Here is a 16,111-nt window from a genome sequence, read left to right on the forward strand (position 1 = left end):
GAGTCAGGCCAGAGGTCAGACTGTGGTACATTCCAAAAATACTTAATATCTAACTTTTGTCTTTAAGACACCTGAAGAATAATGCAGATAAATTTAAATACACAAGTATGATTAATAAAATCTGTGAAATTACTAGTATAAATATTTTTTAAAATACAGCACATTACAGTGATATGAAATTTAGCACCGAGGCCTAAACCAATAGCTACCACCACCATTAATTAAGAAATTACTACAAGCCAGGCACTATTTATAACTTCATTATAACCACTTATTGCAGTAGTGTTAACTTTATTTTGCGGATGAGAAAAATGGTATTCAGACATGTTAATTAGGCAAATGTAGTTTTTAAGAAAAAAAAAATCATCCCTCCTCCCTTCCCCACACATACACACAGAGTCACACAGTGCTTAGAGCTTCCTTGAGAGCAGGATCATGTTTATTTATCTTTGGACTTTTAGTATCTAACAAACCAGTCTTGGCTGAATGAATCTTTTTTAAGCTGTACAATCAAATAAATTTCACATTCGTATAAATAAAAACTTCATAATATTCTGTTTCTCCATGAATTATACAAATACATGCATATTAAAACTTGGAAATTAATTTAAATGCCTAGCTGTTTCAACAAATACTGGCTATGTCCAAGTGAAACCCTCACTTACCTGCGTCATGAAGTGCGGTTCTTCCCTGAAGATCTACGTGTTCAGTGGGACAATTGTACTGTTAAAACACAGAAACTTAGTCAGCTGGGAGAGTTTCACTTTAAAGTTAAACATCTAGACTCAAATGAACAACTGTTACTTAATCTTAAAATATTCCATTTATCAAAAAACCTAAGGACTACTAGACAAGCCACTAAATATTTTGACATGAAACAAATATAATAACATTATACTGTAAATTCAAGTTTTTCACAAAACAGGAAAACATATGGTACATTATAATAGCATGGGACGTAGAAACTCTTATTGTTTGGGGTTTTTTTCTCACCAAGAGTTAAAATTTGAACAACTGATTCAGGAAAAACAAATGAGTTCTGCTGTGAAACTTAGTGGTAACAATGTTTCTGGAAATGGAGGACTGGACCCTTTAACTGAAAACTTTCTTCAGCCCACTAGTTCAAGGAATTTTGTGGCTGCCTTACTACAAGTTTAACTAGTATTATGGATATCACATAGTCTAAGTGACTGATGTTTATATAGAAATATATAGCTCCTATGCCCTATCACTTTATGTCATAGACCAGACAACAGAAAATTCCAGTCTCCAGCTAACGTCAACAGGAAGGTCAAGCCTTTGTTATTTATTTTTAATACACTAAGTTATGTGATTCACTTCCCTCAGAGTTTTTGCTTTTTATTGTTCACATTCTTTCACAAGATGGAAAAGAAATTACGTAAGCTAACAGTCAAAATTAACCTACTATTTTCTTTGATCTCGAATTCCAAAAACTCACTGAAAACACATCTATTATTTGCAGTCAAAATAATAAAGCCAGAGTATTAGCCACTTTTACTACCTGTAGAAGTTTTTGTAGACATAAGGCATGCCCATACTTTGCAGCCAGGTGAAGAGCATTTCTTCCTATTAAAAAAATAATTTAAGATATACATGAACAGTTATTTTCTCCACAAATGAATTTTCCATAGAAATGTGATTCATTTTTTCCAAGATGAGTTGACAAGATACTTAATTTGTAAGCATGCTTTCACTCAGGTTGATATTTTAGTAAAAGCTAATGAACACACCAAAACAGTGAAGGTGGGAAGAAAAATTAAATCTACAAACCCATAAAGAGCAAGAATTTTGTCTTATTTACCACCATATCTCCAATACCTAGCGTGGTGCCTGGGACAGAGTAAATAATTAAAGTCAGCCAGAATAAACGGGAGGGAGGGAGAGGAAGAGTAGAAAAAGAAAATGGGAATAGGGGTGGGAGAAAGATACCTAGATTTCTCAAAATATTTCCAAACAGGCAGTGTGGACACTAACATACAGGAAGTTAAGAGACCTAAGTCAAAGAAACTAATTTTCAGCTAAAATCCAAAGTTCAGGGACGCCTGGGTGACTCAGATGGTTAAGCCTCTGCCATTGGCTCGGGTCATGATCCCAGGGTCCTGGGATCGAGTCCCACATCCGGCTCCCTGCTCAGTGGGGAGCCTGCTTCTCCCTTTCCCTCTGCACCCCCCACCCCGCTCATGCTCTCTATCTCTCTGTCTGAAATGAATAAATAAAATCTTTAAAAATAAATTCAAAGTTCACTAGGACTGTGTCTCTGAAAAATCAGGCAACTTGTTCAAATATAATGTGTATTAAAATGTGTCATTTTAAAGGAAACAAATCATCTGAAAGATTAACTGAATACTGAAAAAGGTAAAGCTGCAGACAACATTCTACCACCAAACATGATTTCTTCTAATTGCATTTCTTTATGCATACATCTCATTGGATGGTGAAAGACAAAAGGGTTTCACCAGGCCATTCCATCTGCCAATCTTTCGTGTTCTTAACTTTCCTCTCACTTCACAAACCTCTCAAAAAATGATCTGACTTCACTGTCAGACCCTTTTCCTAGAAGGGAAGTCATTTGTGTTCTGTTCATCTTAAATGAAGGAATACACTGACTTCAACTTTCAACCCTCACTCAGTTTTATATGAGTTTAGATAAGTGGATTAAGTTTTCCTGGATCTGATCACTTCTGTGTACTGACTACCAGGTTTCTAGAACAAACAGCAGTGAGTCCAGGTCTTTAAACAAGTACAGATACAATATCTTCATCCATCCCTAAACATCCTCTAGTTACAAATAAGTTAGATGATTTCAAATTTCAATTTGTTACTGTTCATGGACAAGTTTCCTAAAATTATTTTACACTGTGAAAAGTGACAAGGAAAACTATCATTTACATGGAAAGTAAGAGAGAGTATGGAGTCGGACAGTAGGGACAGTCCCTGGTGTTCAACACAATGGGCCACATAAAAATGTCAGGTCGGGTACTTCCTTAGCCAAACCCAAATCCAGCCACTTTAGATAATACAGTAAAAAAATTAAGGAAATATCAAATCTACAGCACAACACTATGAATTACACACAAGGTGCCTACCTGGTAAGACCTAGGTCATAAATACCTCAAAACCAAAACCACACTTACTTGAAATACAGTTATTTTCAATATACTTTCATACTGCTAGCAAATAAAGGAGTTAAGATAAAATACATAATTTTTTTTATCAAATTGTTACTGAGTATCCACATCTGGATTATAACAGACAATATTACAGCAAATAAGATAAGGTCCTTGTCCTCAGGAAAGGACAACTCTAAAGACAAAAATAGTAAAACAAGGCAAATACAAATATAACTAAACAACAGCAAAAACAAAAGACAAAGAGTTTAAGCAGATTATCGTCAGGATACAGCATACGAAATGATGTCTGCTGTGCCTGGGAAAGCACTTAAAATGCTTGATCTGCACTCAAGGAGAGAGGGCAAAAGTCACTAGGCAAAAATATCCAGAGCAGAAAGAATACAGACAAAAAATAAAATATATACTTGTTTAAATTAGAATCAGAACAATAAATAAATAAAGTCTAAAGATCTCTAAAGAGGTATATGGTTAGTCCAAAATTTCTATAAATATTCCTCTACATCAGTGGAATGCTTTCGTAAGTAATTAACATTTTTTTTTTTTTAGGATTTTATTTATTTGTCAGAGAGAGAGAGCACAAGCAGGGGGAGCAGAGGGAGAAGCAGGCTCCCCGCTGAGCAAGGAGCCCGATCTGGGACTCGATCCCAGGACACTTGGATTATGACCTGAGCCGAAGGCAGATGCTTAACCAACTGAGCCACCCAGGCATCCCAGTAATTAACATATTCTTTTGTTCACCGTTCAAAGGCGGCAGATAGAGTTTGGTCTTCAATTTAAAATTTGACATATCCTTAGGTAAAGATTCTCCTGAGATCTCTCTTTTCCTCTGCCTCCCTTCCATTTCTAAACACAGTACTGGTTTAACTGTAATGCATTTATCTGTCTCTATATGGAGTCACAAGATAAAATATTAAAGTTGTTAAGGCAATTCTGGTTCTAGGTCACCCCCTATATTTAACTGAATAACAAAGTAGAACTGCAGAGAAATAAGCTGTTTAGAGAATTGAGAATGGTTATCCTGAGAAAACCAGCACACTCACTGAAGAGGTCTACCTTGTGCTGTGCAGACAAACTTATGCTGTAAGATTTTAAGACAGACATGGGTACAACTAAGTTTAAGCAGAAGGCATAGTAAGAAACAGACTTAAAACTGTACAAGAAGGGGTGCCTGGGTGGCTCAGTCAGTTAAGCGTCTGCCTTCGGCTCAGGTCATGACGCTCAGGGTCCTGGGATCAAGCCCCGCATCGGGCTCCCTGCTCAGTGGGGAGCCTGCTTCTCCCTCTCCCTCTGCCCTCCCCCACTTGTGATCTCTCTCTCTGTGTGTGTCAAATAAATAAATAAAATCTTTAAAAAAAACAAAAACAAAAACTGTCTACAAGAAATAATTTTTTTATAAATATAGTAACCAAATACAGAACAGGTTTCCTTGTAAAGCATAAGGGTTAAGGACACAGACTCCAACTGCAGTTCATCCACTGAAGGAGCCTGGGCCAGTTACTGAATGGCTGGCTCAGTGCCTTGCAGCCTCCCTGGGATGGTGTGAGGATACAGTGAGTTAGTATGTGTGAACTGCTCAGGAGGGTACCATGTGCTGCATCAGCTCTTCTTGTTAATGATCATTCTTGGTAGTGCTGTCATTGCTACGAGGCAGTTAGCGCCCCATCACGAGAAATGTCCAACCAAATATCGAATGACCTCATGACAGCAAGGATTCACAGAGTCAAGAGTATGAGTATAAACTAAATGGCCCCTAAAGGTTCTTCCAAGTCTGAGATTTTAGGATCCTATAATATTACCAAGACCAGCACTGGACCTCAGGTCTCCAAATGCTCATCAGCTCAGCAATCCTGTCTCCTCAACTCCCTGTCTTTTACCTCTCCTAGACCAATGACGATACCTCAGAAGTAAACTTGTTCTCAACTATTTAAAAACAGAAAACTGAGGACGTCTCTCTCTAAATCACATTCCGGTCTGAAGAACATTAGCAATGGACAAGGCTTGTCCTCCCTTTCTGTTTTATAAGTGACCATGGCGGCAACCTACCTGCAGTGTCGCTGGTTGTAATATCAACGCCATGTACAAGGATGGCATTCAAACATTCAAGATTCCCCTTGGAGGCCACAACATGGAAGCTAAACAAAAAGAAAATATGTGTTATGCCACAGAAACTATGAAACATCGACTTACATGTTACACTAATGTCACCTTTTCTTCAACACACAGACACACACACGTTTTAAAAAGGCTACATAAAACATCTCTATATTTTCTACCAGGAAAAAGAAACCTATCCCTTATTAGTGAAAAACTAATTTTAACCCAAATTTACATAAGCAGCCAACACTCTCTAGAAATACCTCCTTAGAACCAATGGAATATTCCAATGTTTAATAGTCTTAATAATAGAAAATTTATACCAAATACCATTAATTCTATAGCTTATTATTAATCGGTAGTGCAGGCACTGGTGCTGGGGGCTTGATAAATGCACTGAAAAATTTCTATCAGATCATTTTGTTTCGTTTCAAATATACTGAAACTTCCAAAAGAAAAGAAGTTCTAGCAGAATGCTAAGGCCAAACAGATCAAAACACTTACCCCTTCTCTTTAGAATTATCAAATTAAACTTCGCATAGAAAAGCCTTCAAAACAACAAACTAAACTACACTTGGAAAGCCATAAAAGAGCTGGTGTCATCTTCCCCCAAAGTAGCCACAACTACCACCTAATTCCTCCCCTTTGTTCACAGACCTGTATGAAGTGGGTGAAGTTTTCCACACACAGTCATGACAAGCTTCCTAATAAGGCAAGGAAAGCCTGCTTAAAAAACTGACTTTAAGCCATCAGGTATTCAAGATACAAGAGAAGATACCCCATTGTTTCTTTGATCATCTAACACTTTATTAATCAACAAACATTTACAGAAATATTTTGTGTGCCGTAAGAATGGACAGTGACTGATCAACTATACTCCACCAAATCCAAACTGGTAAGTGAAGACAGACAGTAGGGCTTCCCGACAAAGGATGCTGACCTCAGGTCAAAATACAACTGAACCCTAACCAAGTACAATAACCACTGTGAAGAAGCCAGGAGGAGATAAAGAATGTATGTGAACTCAGCAAGGGGCCTGGATACAGACAAACTCTGTATCACACTCTCAGGAGGGGTCTTCCCTGACCACCCCATTTAAAATTTTTAATTTCCCCATTCCCTGAAACCTTAGGACTCTGACTTCCCCAATCCCTGCCGTTATTATTCTATATAGAACTACATATTTTTGAATATGATATATAAATTCAAGATTTATTTTCTTTATAGTCTTTCTTTATAAGTCTACCACTCTCTTCCCACTCTAAACTCAGCGAAAGCAGGGATTTTTGTCTGTTTTCCTTTCTATTACATTCCCAGACCAATGTACATACCAAACAGATGATGGGCCCTCAAATACTTGAATAACTGAATGCTTAGAGACAAAATCTGGAGATAGGTTGCAAATTCATTTCCAGATATTACAACACTTGGCCATGTATCTCGACTAGTATTATGATGGATGTAAATGCAAACCAGAGACCAAGCACTACGAAGTAAAATGAAGGAGGTGTGTGTATAATTTGAATTTGAGAGACAGAGATGCTTCTAATAAAAGGAATATAATGTTCATAGGAATCAAGTAAGGTCATAAGAATCAAGCAGGACTCAAGCAATGTTTCCATAGCTATCAAATTGCCTACTTGATAATCAAGTACACTGAAAATTCCTTACAGTGGAATTAAATTGTTGTAAGGCTAAGGGTATCGATCTTTGCAACACCAAAGTAGGGAATTATACTACGCAATGCACCATTAGAACCTTTTGAGAAACGGTAATTGGCTTCAAGGAAAGATTTTTAGTCTCCCAACAATCTTGGAGGGAACATTTTTTGTTTCTTGTTTCCCTTTCTTAGCTCAAAAAATTTGGAAGACTTCTTTCTTCAAAATAAATCAATATTACACTGATGATGTACGAAAGGGCAGAAATCACAACAAATCTACAATGCATTATTAATGAGGATATGCTATAAATACTGGACTTCAGAAGGAAGACATAACGATCACTAAAGTGTATGCGAAGAGTCATAAAGGAAATCTGAAAAGTTACCTTATAGAAATACTGTTTTTTAATTTAAAAAGTCAACTTTGTCTTTTTTAAAACAAGACGTGTTATTAGTGCTTCCATAATAAGAAATCCAGGTAATGTGGACGACCTCGGACGACAACAAGAAAAGTTGCATAAACTACAAAACATATGTTGAAAGGCATCAGTGAGGTAACAAGACAGTGAAAAATAACCAGGCCAGGATGCAGGGAGGGACAGAGGCCCAGAGAGGTGAGCTTGGTATTTGAAGCCATTTTTTGCCAAGGAACATTTGTTGATTCCAGAGAAAACAGCTGGGAGGCCAAATACCACTTGTGACAGCCTGAGGGGACCGGGAGACAGGAATTGGTATCCGGCTTTCCAAGTGGCAGTGGGGCTTCCTGGTGAATCTGCCCCATTTTGCTTTGGCAATGGGCTATTCCCGAGGAGAGAGGTGAACAGGAAGAAAACAAATCCTTGCAGTGACTTTGGCTAGGCTTCAAATATTTCATTTTGAAATTGGATCGAGGTCAAGAAGCACATGTTACTTCTGTCTTAGATTTCAAAACTTGTAAAACAAACCAAAAAAGGTCATTTGAAATAAAATTTTTATAATTACTGCTAATACAGAAAGTGCGTTTGTAACATATCCTATATTTGACTAAATATGAAATGCTCTAATTAAGGAAGAATACAGTCTGTGAGTACTAAAAGGAAAATATTTTATCCCATTAATCCTAAAAGAATTCTATTTCCTACAATGAAAACCTCAGAGACTAATACTACTCATATATCCTACAAACTGAAGTTCATAATTGATCAAATCGTACCAGATTTTACAACTCTGACCATTAATACAAATAATTTCACTCAAAACTGAACATCAGACTGAAAAAAAAGAACAGAAACTCAAGCACCATTCATTCAAAACATTCAAAGCACGGATGGGCAGAACTGAAGAAATAAGGTTTCACTGACGATTTTCATCCCAAAGATTTCCTTCATCTTCTAACATCTTGATGTTTGGGAAAAAAGAAACACAAAAAATAAAGTCACTTTTAGATATTAAATTCTCGTGGGGGGGGAGCAGAGCAAGATGGCAGAGGAGTAGGAGACCTGGATTTCGTCTGGTCTCAGGAATTCAGCTGGAAAGGGATCAAACCATTCTGAACACCTACGAACTCAACAGGAGATCAAAGAAAAGAAGAGCACCAACTCTCTGAACAGAAAAGCGACCACATTCTGGAAGGTAGGACGTGCGGAGAAGTGAATCCGAGGCGATATTCGGGAGGATAGATGGCGGGGGAGGGGGCCTCCATAGGCCGCTTCTGGCAAGTGATAGAGCCGCGGAGCACAAAATCGGAACTTTGAGAAGTCGGCTCCCCTAAGGGACGTCACTCCAGTGGCTAAGCGGGGGGTGGAACCCTCGCGGGACAGTGTGGTCTCAGGACCCTCAGGGTCACAGAAAGACCGGGGGTGCCTGAGTGCAGTGGAGCTCCCAGATATTGGGGCGAGAAAGCCAGCTACATTTCATCCCAAAGCAACAGAATACACATTCTTCTCTAGTGCCCATAGAACATTCTCCACAATAGATCACATCTTAGGCCACAAATCAGGTCTCAACCGGTACCAAAAGATTGGAATTATTCCCTGCATATTTTCAGACCACAATGCTTTGAAACTAGAACTCAATCACAACAGGAAAATCAGAAAGAACTCAAATACATGGAGGCTAAAGAGCATCCTACTAAAGAATGAATGGGTCAACCAGGAAATTAAAGAAGAATTAAAAAAAATTCATGGAAACCAATGAAAATGAAAACACAATTGTTCAAAATCTTTGGGATGCAGCAAAGGCAGTCCTCAGAGGAAAGTATATAGCAATACAAGCCTTTCTCAAGAAACAAGAAAGGTCCCAAATACACAACCTAACCCTACACCTAAAAGAGCTAGAGAAAAAACAACAAATAAAGCCTAAACCCAGCAGAAGAGAAATAATAAAGATCAGAGCAGAAATCAATGAAATAGAAACCAAAAGAACAGTATAACAGATCAATGAAACTAGGAGCTGGTTCTTTGAAAGAATTAACAAGAGTGATAAACCCCTGGCCAGACTTATCAAAAAGAAAAGAGAAATGACCCAAATCAACAAAATCATGAATGAAAGAGGAGAGATCACAACCAACAGCAAAGACATACAAACAATTACAAGAACATATTATGAGCAACTCTATGCCAGCAAATTAGATAACCTGGAAGAAATGGGTGCAATCCTAGAGATGTATCAACTACCAAAATTGAACCAGGAAGAAACAGAAAACCTGAAGAGACCTATAACCACTAAGGAAATTGAAGCAGTCATCCAAAATCTCCCAAAGTCAAACAAAAGCCCAGGGCCAGATGGCTTCCCAGGGGAATTCTACCAAACATTTCAAGAAGAATTAATACCTATTCTCCTGAAACTGTTCCAAAAACTAGAAATGGAAGGAAAACTTCCAAACTCGTTTTATGAGGCCACCATTACCTTGATCCCAAAACCAGACAAAGACCCCATCCAAAAGGAGAATTACAGACCAATATCCTCGATGAACATGGATGCAAAAATTCTCACCAAAATACTAGCCAATAGGATCCAACAGTACATTAAAAGGATTATTCACCACGAACAAGTGGGATTTATCCCTGGGCTGCAAGGATGGTTCAACATCCGCAAATCAATCAATGTGATACAATACATTAACAAAAGAAAGAACAAGAATCACATGATCCTCTCAATAGATGCAGAAAAAGCATTTGACAAAGTACAGCATCCTTTCTTGATCAAAACTCTTCAGAGTATAGGGATAGAGGGTACCTACCTCAATATCATAAAAGCCATCTATGAAAAACCTACAGCGAATATCATTCTCATGGGGGAAAGCTGAGAGCTTTTCCCCTAAGGTCAGGAACGCATCAGGGATGTCCACTCTCACCACTGCTATTCAACATAGTATTAGAAGTCCTAGCCACAGCAATCAGACACCAAAAAGAAATCAAAGGCATCCAAATCGGCAAAAAGGAAGACAAACTCTCACTCTTTGCATATGATATGATACTGTATGTGGAAAACCCAAAAGACTCCACCCCAAAACTGCTAGAACTCATACAGGAATCCAGTCAAGTAGCAGGATATAAAATCAATGCACAGAAATCAGTGGCATTCCTATACACCAACAACAAGACAGGAGAAAGACAAATCAAGGAGTCGATCCCATTTACAATTGCACCCAAAACCATAAGATACCTAGGAATAAATCTAACCAGAGACAAAGGATCTGTACTCAGAAAACTATAAAATACTCATGAAAGAAACTGAAGAAGACACAAAGAAATGGAAAAATGTTCCATGCTCATGGATTGGAAGAACCAACATTGTGAAGATGTCAATGCTACCTAGAGCAATCTACACATTCAATGCAATCCCCATCAAAATACCATCCACTTTTTTCAACGAAATGGAACAAATCATCCTAAAATTTGTATGGAACCAGAAAAGACCCTGAAGAGCCAGAGGAATGTTGAAAAAGAAAAGCAAAGCTGGCGGCATCACAATTCCGGACTTCCAGCTCTATTACAAAGCTGTCATCATCAAGACAGTATGGTACTGGCAGAAAAACAGACACATAGATCAATGGAACAGAATTGAGAGCCCAGAAATGGACCCTCAACTCTATGGTCAACTCATCTTTCACAAAGTAGGAAAGAATGTCCAACGGAAAAAAGACAGTCTCTTCAACAAATGGTGTTGGGAAAATTGGACAGCCACATTGCAGAAGAATGAAACTGGACCATTTCCTTACACCACACACAAAAATAGACTCCAAGTGGTTGAAAGACCTAAATGTGAGACAGGAGTCCATCAAAATCCTAAAGGAGAACACAGGCAGCAACCTCTTCGACCTCAGCCGCAGCAACTTCTTCCTAGAAACATCGCCAAAGGCAAGGGAAGCAAGGGCAAAAATGAACTCTTGGGATTTCATCAAGATAAAAAGCTTTTGCACAGCAAAAGAAACAGTCCACAAAACCAAAAGACAACCGACAGAATGGGAGAAAATATTTGCAAATGACATATCAGATAAAGGGCTAGTATCCAAAATCTATAAAGAACTTATCCAACTCAACACCCAAAGAACAAATAATCCAATCAAGAAATGGGCAGAAGACATGAACAGACATTTTTCCAAAGAAGACATCCAAATGGCCGACAGACACATGAAAAAGTACTCCCCATCGCTCGGCATCAGGGAAATCCAAATCAAAACCTCAATGAGATACCACCTCACACCAGTCAGAATGGCTAAAATGAACAAGTCAGGAAATGACAGATGTTGGCGGGGATGTGGAGAAAGGGGAACCCTCCTACAATGTTGGCGGGAATGCAAGCTGGTGCAACCCCTCTGGAAAACAGTATGGAGGTTCCTCAAACAGTTGAAAATAGAGCTACCCTATGGTCCAGCAATTGCACTACTGGGTATTTACCACAAAGATACAAATGTAGGGATCCAGAGGGGTACGTGCACCCTGATGTTTTTTTTTTTATTTTTATTTATTTATTTATTTTTTTAATTTTTTTTTAAAGATTTTATTTATTTATTTGAGAGAGAGAGAGAATGAGAGATAGAAAGCACGAGAGGGAAGAGGGTCAGAGGGAGAAGCAGACTCCTTGCTGAGCAGGAAGCCCGATGCGGGACTTGATCCCGGACTCCAGGATCATGACCTGAGCTGAAGGCAGTCGCTTAACCAACTGAGCCACCCAGGCGCCCCAACACCCTGATGTTTATAGCAGCAATGTCCACAATAGCCAAACTGTGGAAAGAGCCAAGATGTCCATCGACAGATGAATGGATAAAGAAGATGTGGTATATATACACAATGAAATATTATGCAGCCATCAAAAGGAATGAGATCTTGCCATTTGCAACGATGTGGATGGAACTGGAGGGTGTTATGCTGAGTGAAATAAGTTAATCAGAGAAAGACATGTATCATATGACCTCTGATATGAGGAATCCTTAATCTCAGGAAACAAACTGAGGGTTGCTGGAGTGGGGGTGGGGTGGGAGGGAGTGGGTGGCTGGGTGATAGATATTGGGGAGGGTATGTGCTATGGTGAGCGCTGTGTTGAATCACAGATCTGTACCTCTGAAACAAATAATGCAGTATATGCTAAGAAAAAAAAGAAGAAGATAGCAGGAGGGGAAGAATGAAGGGGGGGTAAATCAGAGGGGGAGATGAACCATGAGAGACGATGGACTCTGAAAAACAAACTGAGGGTTCTAGAGGGGAGGGGTGTGGGGGGATGGGTTAGCCTGGTGATGGGTATTAAAGAGGGCACATTCTGCGTGGAGCACTGGGTGTTACGCACAAACAATGACTCATGGAACACTACACATCAAAAACCAATGATTTGGGGCACCTGGGTGGCTCAGTTGGTTGAGTGACTGCCTTCGGCTCAGGTCATGATCCCAGGGTCCTGGGATCGAGCCCCGCATCGGGCTCCCTGCTTGGCAGGAAGCCTGCTTCTCCCTTTCCCACTCCCCCTGCTTGTGTTCCCTCTCTTGCTGTCTCTCTCTCTGTCAAATAAATAAATAAAATCTTTAAAAAAAACAAAACTAATGATGTAATATATGGTGATTAACATAACAATAAAAAATTTAAAGAAAAAAATAGATATTAAATTCTCACTGCTTATAGTGTGAGCCCTATATAAATAGCTCAAAATTTAGCAAAAATAGGAGCAGGACTCAAGAAATGTTTCCATAGCTATCAAATTGCCTACTTGATAAAACTGAAACAGTATTAAAAAATTGGAATGTTTCAAACTTTATTGGTATTAAAAGCTACTTGATTTTTATATCATGCTTTGCTATTTTTCCTATACTTGAATTTTGAAGCACCCTAAGGTAGTGATCTACCTCAAACATTAACTATCCACTTCCTAATATTCATTTCTATATTTAGTATCTGGTTTCCAGTTATAATATTCTAAATAAACTCATGCAAGACTGAGAGGAACTTTAGGAAACGAGACTTTTCACCTCCAACTTTGGAAGGTTTCCCAGATAAGGTTTTGACTGCTACAATTATAGAGGGCGGTAACAAACATCCATCTACCCTTTAACCCATCCTCCACAGGAAGGGAAGGGAAGAAGATTGGGAGGGGTGCGAGAAAAGCTAAGCACGGAAACAAGCCAGCAGTCCTTCTCGGCGACCCAAAACCAAAGGTGGGATCACGACCTGTGCCTCCCTAAGCCACACTAGCTGTTCTGCCTTCCTTTCTGTTCTGAACATTCTCACTTAAAATAATGATCCCAATATAAAAACGGGTTGGGAGTTGAGACGAAACAACTAGACCACTGGGTGGTATTTTAGTATTCTCTCTAGCTTGAAAATCTTTCACACTGAGAACAAGTTATTAGTCCATAATGTTTCAAAGTGATGTTTGAAAGATTTTATAGTGTGGGTTTTGATAAAGCCTTTTTCAATTGATACGTTGACAGCCACACTGCACAAATTTCACTTATGTCCCAAGGGTCCACCCAAATTCCCTTGAGGGAATTATCATCAGTCATACTTACGCAGATCTGCCTTCCACATCAAGTTTGCCTGGATTGATGCCCTTTTTAGCAAGGATTGAGGAAACTTTTTCTACATCTCCCCTCTCTGCGGCTTTCATCAATCGGTCATCATATTTGTTCCAATCTGCTGCATGCTGCAAAAAGGAAAAAAATAAATAAACATGGCCTACTCTCTACACTATATTAGTAAGACTTTGTCAAGAAGGAAGGAAAAGAGAAAGGAGAGCAATACTGCATAATATATCACTCAATCTCCACTGCATCCCACATTTCCTTCTCCCTGCTGTGCTAACTTCATGAGAAGAGCCTCTTCAAAACACATGACATTCAAGAATTATTTTAAGTTCTACTTTTGAGAAAAGCATGTTTCTCATGTTCTCTGCTGTTTTCTTTGCTTTCAGAGCAAAGAAAGGAAATTAATAATTGTTGAACACCGGCCCTGTGCCAGGCATGATTTATTCAAACGACCCTAGTAAACTAAAATTGTCAACCCCATTTAACAGATGAGAAAAGTCAAGGCTCCGGGGATGTTAAAAGACCTGAGTGGCCAAACCCAACCAAGACTTCCCACAATTTCCAAAATCAGTGTGCTTCTCCTAGTCTCTAACTCCTGCTTTCAGATTTGGCTCTGGTCACCTATTACCCAAGACCTTAGATGCAGTGGAATTCTGTACATATTTTAAGACATCCACACACTCACAAAGCTTGTTTAAAAGGTACTGTTGGAAATATATTTATGGAGGCAAATTAGTCACATACACACATTCACATACACTCCGTCTCTGTCTCAAAGAGAAAGCAATTCATCAACCTTCTCTATTAGGATAAAAAGAAACTTCTACATAGAAAAAAACTGAAAAAACAAAAAAGACTTTACAGTATTAACTATTTTAAAATCCTAAGACAATAGGATTGCAGGTGACTTTCATTTTCTTCTTTTTTACATTCAACATATATTGTTTTTAAAAACGATTTTTAATTTTAACAAAAACTCAGTACATGCATCTAAGAGGAAGATCAAAGGCAATTTTTTAAATAGGAGGATGTATCACATGATATATATTTTAATTGTATCAAGGTTATTTTTAACTTTCGAGAAAATATATGCAAAACATTCTGAGGCTAATAACTTCAATTTTTTCTTAGTAGGCAGAAATGTAGAACCCAGAACTAAAATACACACTATTTAACCAAGTAAGGTTTTAGCCTTTTAAAATAGTATACAATAAACTTATTGCTAAATTCTGTACTAAGCCCAGGACTATTTCTAGAACAAAGAAAATTATACCTATTTTACAAAGCAATTCTGTGTCCACAAATAGCATAACAAATCTCTGAGGGAAAAAAAATGAATCTCTTATATGAAGCATATCCTCTAACTGTTCGATCAGTGAGATTACTTTGTATTACCTATCCCCTTCAAACAGCAACACAAAACACCAATTTTCTAGCTAAGTAAGCAGTGTCTTCATTAAATACTTAAAGTGAAAATAAGTATGAAAATTTAATATGAAAAATAAATAAATACATTAAAATTTTAACCTACTCCTGAAAAGCAATGTTTCAATGGAATCTGGATCATGTAACCTACACAGGCTTCAGCATTGTTGTTTCCAAATTAGTTAAATTTGGAGATGAGCCCACTTCCTCCTAACTTCAAAAGCTCGAATTGTCAACTCTGAGACTAGCCCTATTTACTGGCTCAAAGTCTCAACTACATTTTAGGCATCCCCCCTTATTTAGCTTTAAAACAAAACAGTTTACAGACTCTAAATTGGGGAATGGTAGTAGATGAAGGCTTAAGAGACTTGTGTTTTCAAATGCCTTAGGGATTAAGTCATGTTTAAGACACAGATACTTGCTCGAAATTGATTAGTTTATCCTTGCAGTTAAAACAATCTCAACTTTATTTCCAAGTAAACTGCTGGCTGGAGAGAGGAGCTATTTAAAACACGAAAAAAAACCCTATGAAATCCTAAAGTAAGGCTTTTTAGAAGATAATTAAACATGATCCAAGTCTCATATTATCATGGGATTTTTCAGTTCCGCGTCACCAAGCACTGTTTTCCATCACGGTCCACTGTCAGTTAACAGAAATACTGCTCAATTACTAAGATTCTATTATGTGCTTTTTAAACCCAGAAAAAGAGAACTGTTGTTTGCTATCACTAACCCCAATCTGCTCATCAAATTAATCAGAAAGAATAACAGAGACCACAGTTAGTT

General features: G+C 38.2%; 1 protein-coding gene across 8 annotated transcripts in view; it reads right to left on the bottom strand.

Annotated features, from left to right (window-relative positions):
* UACA (uveal autoantigen with coiled-coil domains and ankyrin repeats) overlaps positions 1-16,111 on the bottom strand; it is a 141,111-nt gene that overhangs the window by 40,855 nt on the left and 84,145 nt on the right. For all 8 annotated transcript variants that reach the window (XM_027569680.2, XM_027569681.2, XM_027569675.2 and 5 more), the window contains 4 exons: positions 13,886-14,019; positions 5,196-5,284; positions 1,523-1,587; positions 666-723 (listed from right to left, as the gene is read on the bottom strand). In XM_027569680.2, coding sequence (XP_027425481.1) covers positions 666-723; positions 1,523-1,587; positions 5,196-5,284; positions 13,886-13,983 — 310 coding nt within the window. In that variant the 5' untranslated portion in view covers positions 13,984-14,019. The remainder of the gene's footprint in view (positions 1-665; positions 724-1,522; positions 1,588-5,195; positions 5,285-13,885; positions 14,020-16,111) is intronic.

This window comes from Zalophus californianus, chromosome 6, assembly GCF_009762305.2.
Source record: "Zalophus californianus isolate mZalCal1 chromosome 6, mZalCal1.pri.v2, whole genome shotgun sequence".
NCBI lineage: Eukaryota > Metazoa > Chordata > Mammalia > Carnivora > Otariidae > Zalophus > Zalophus californianus.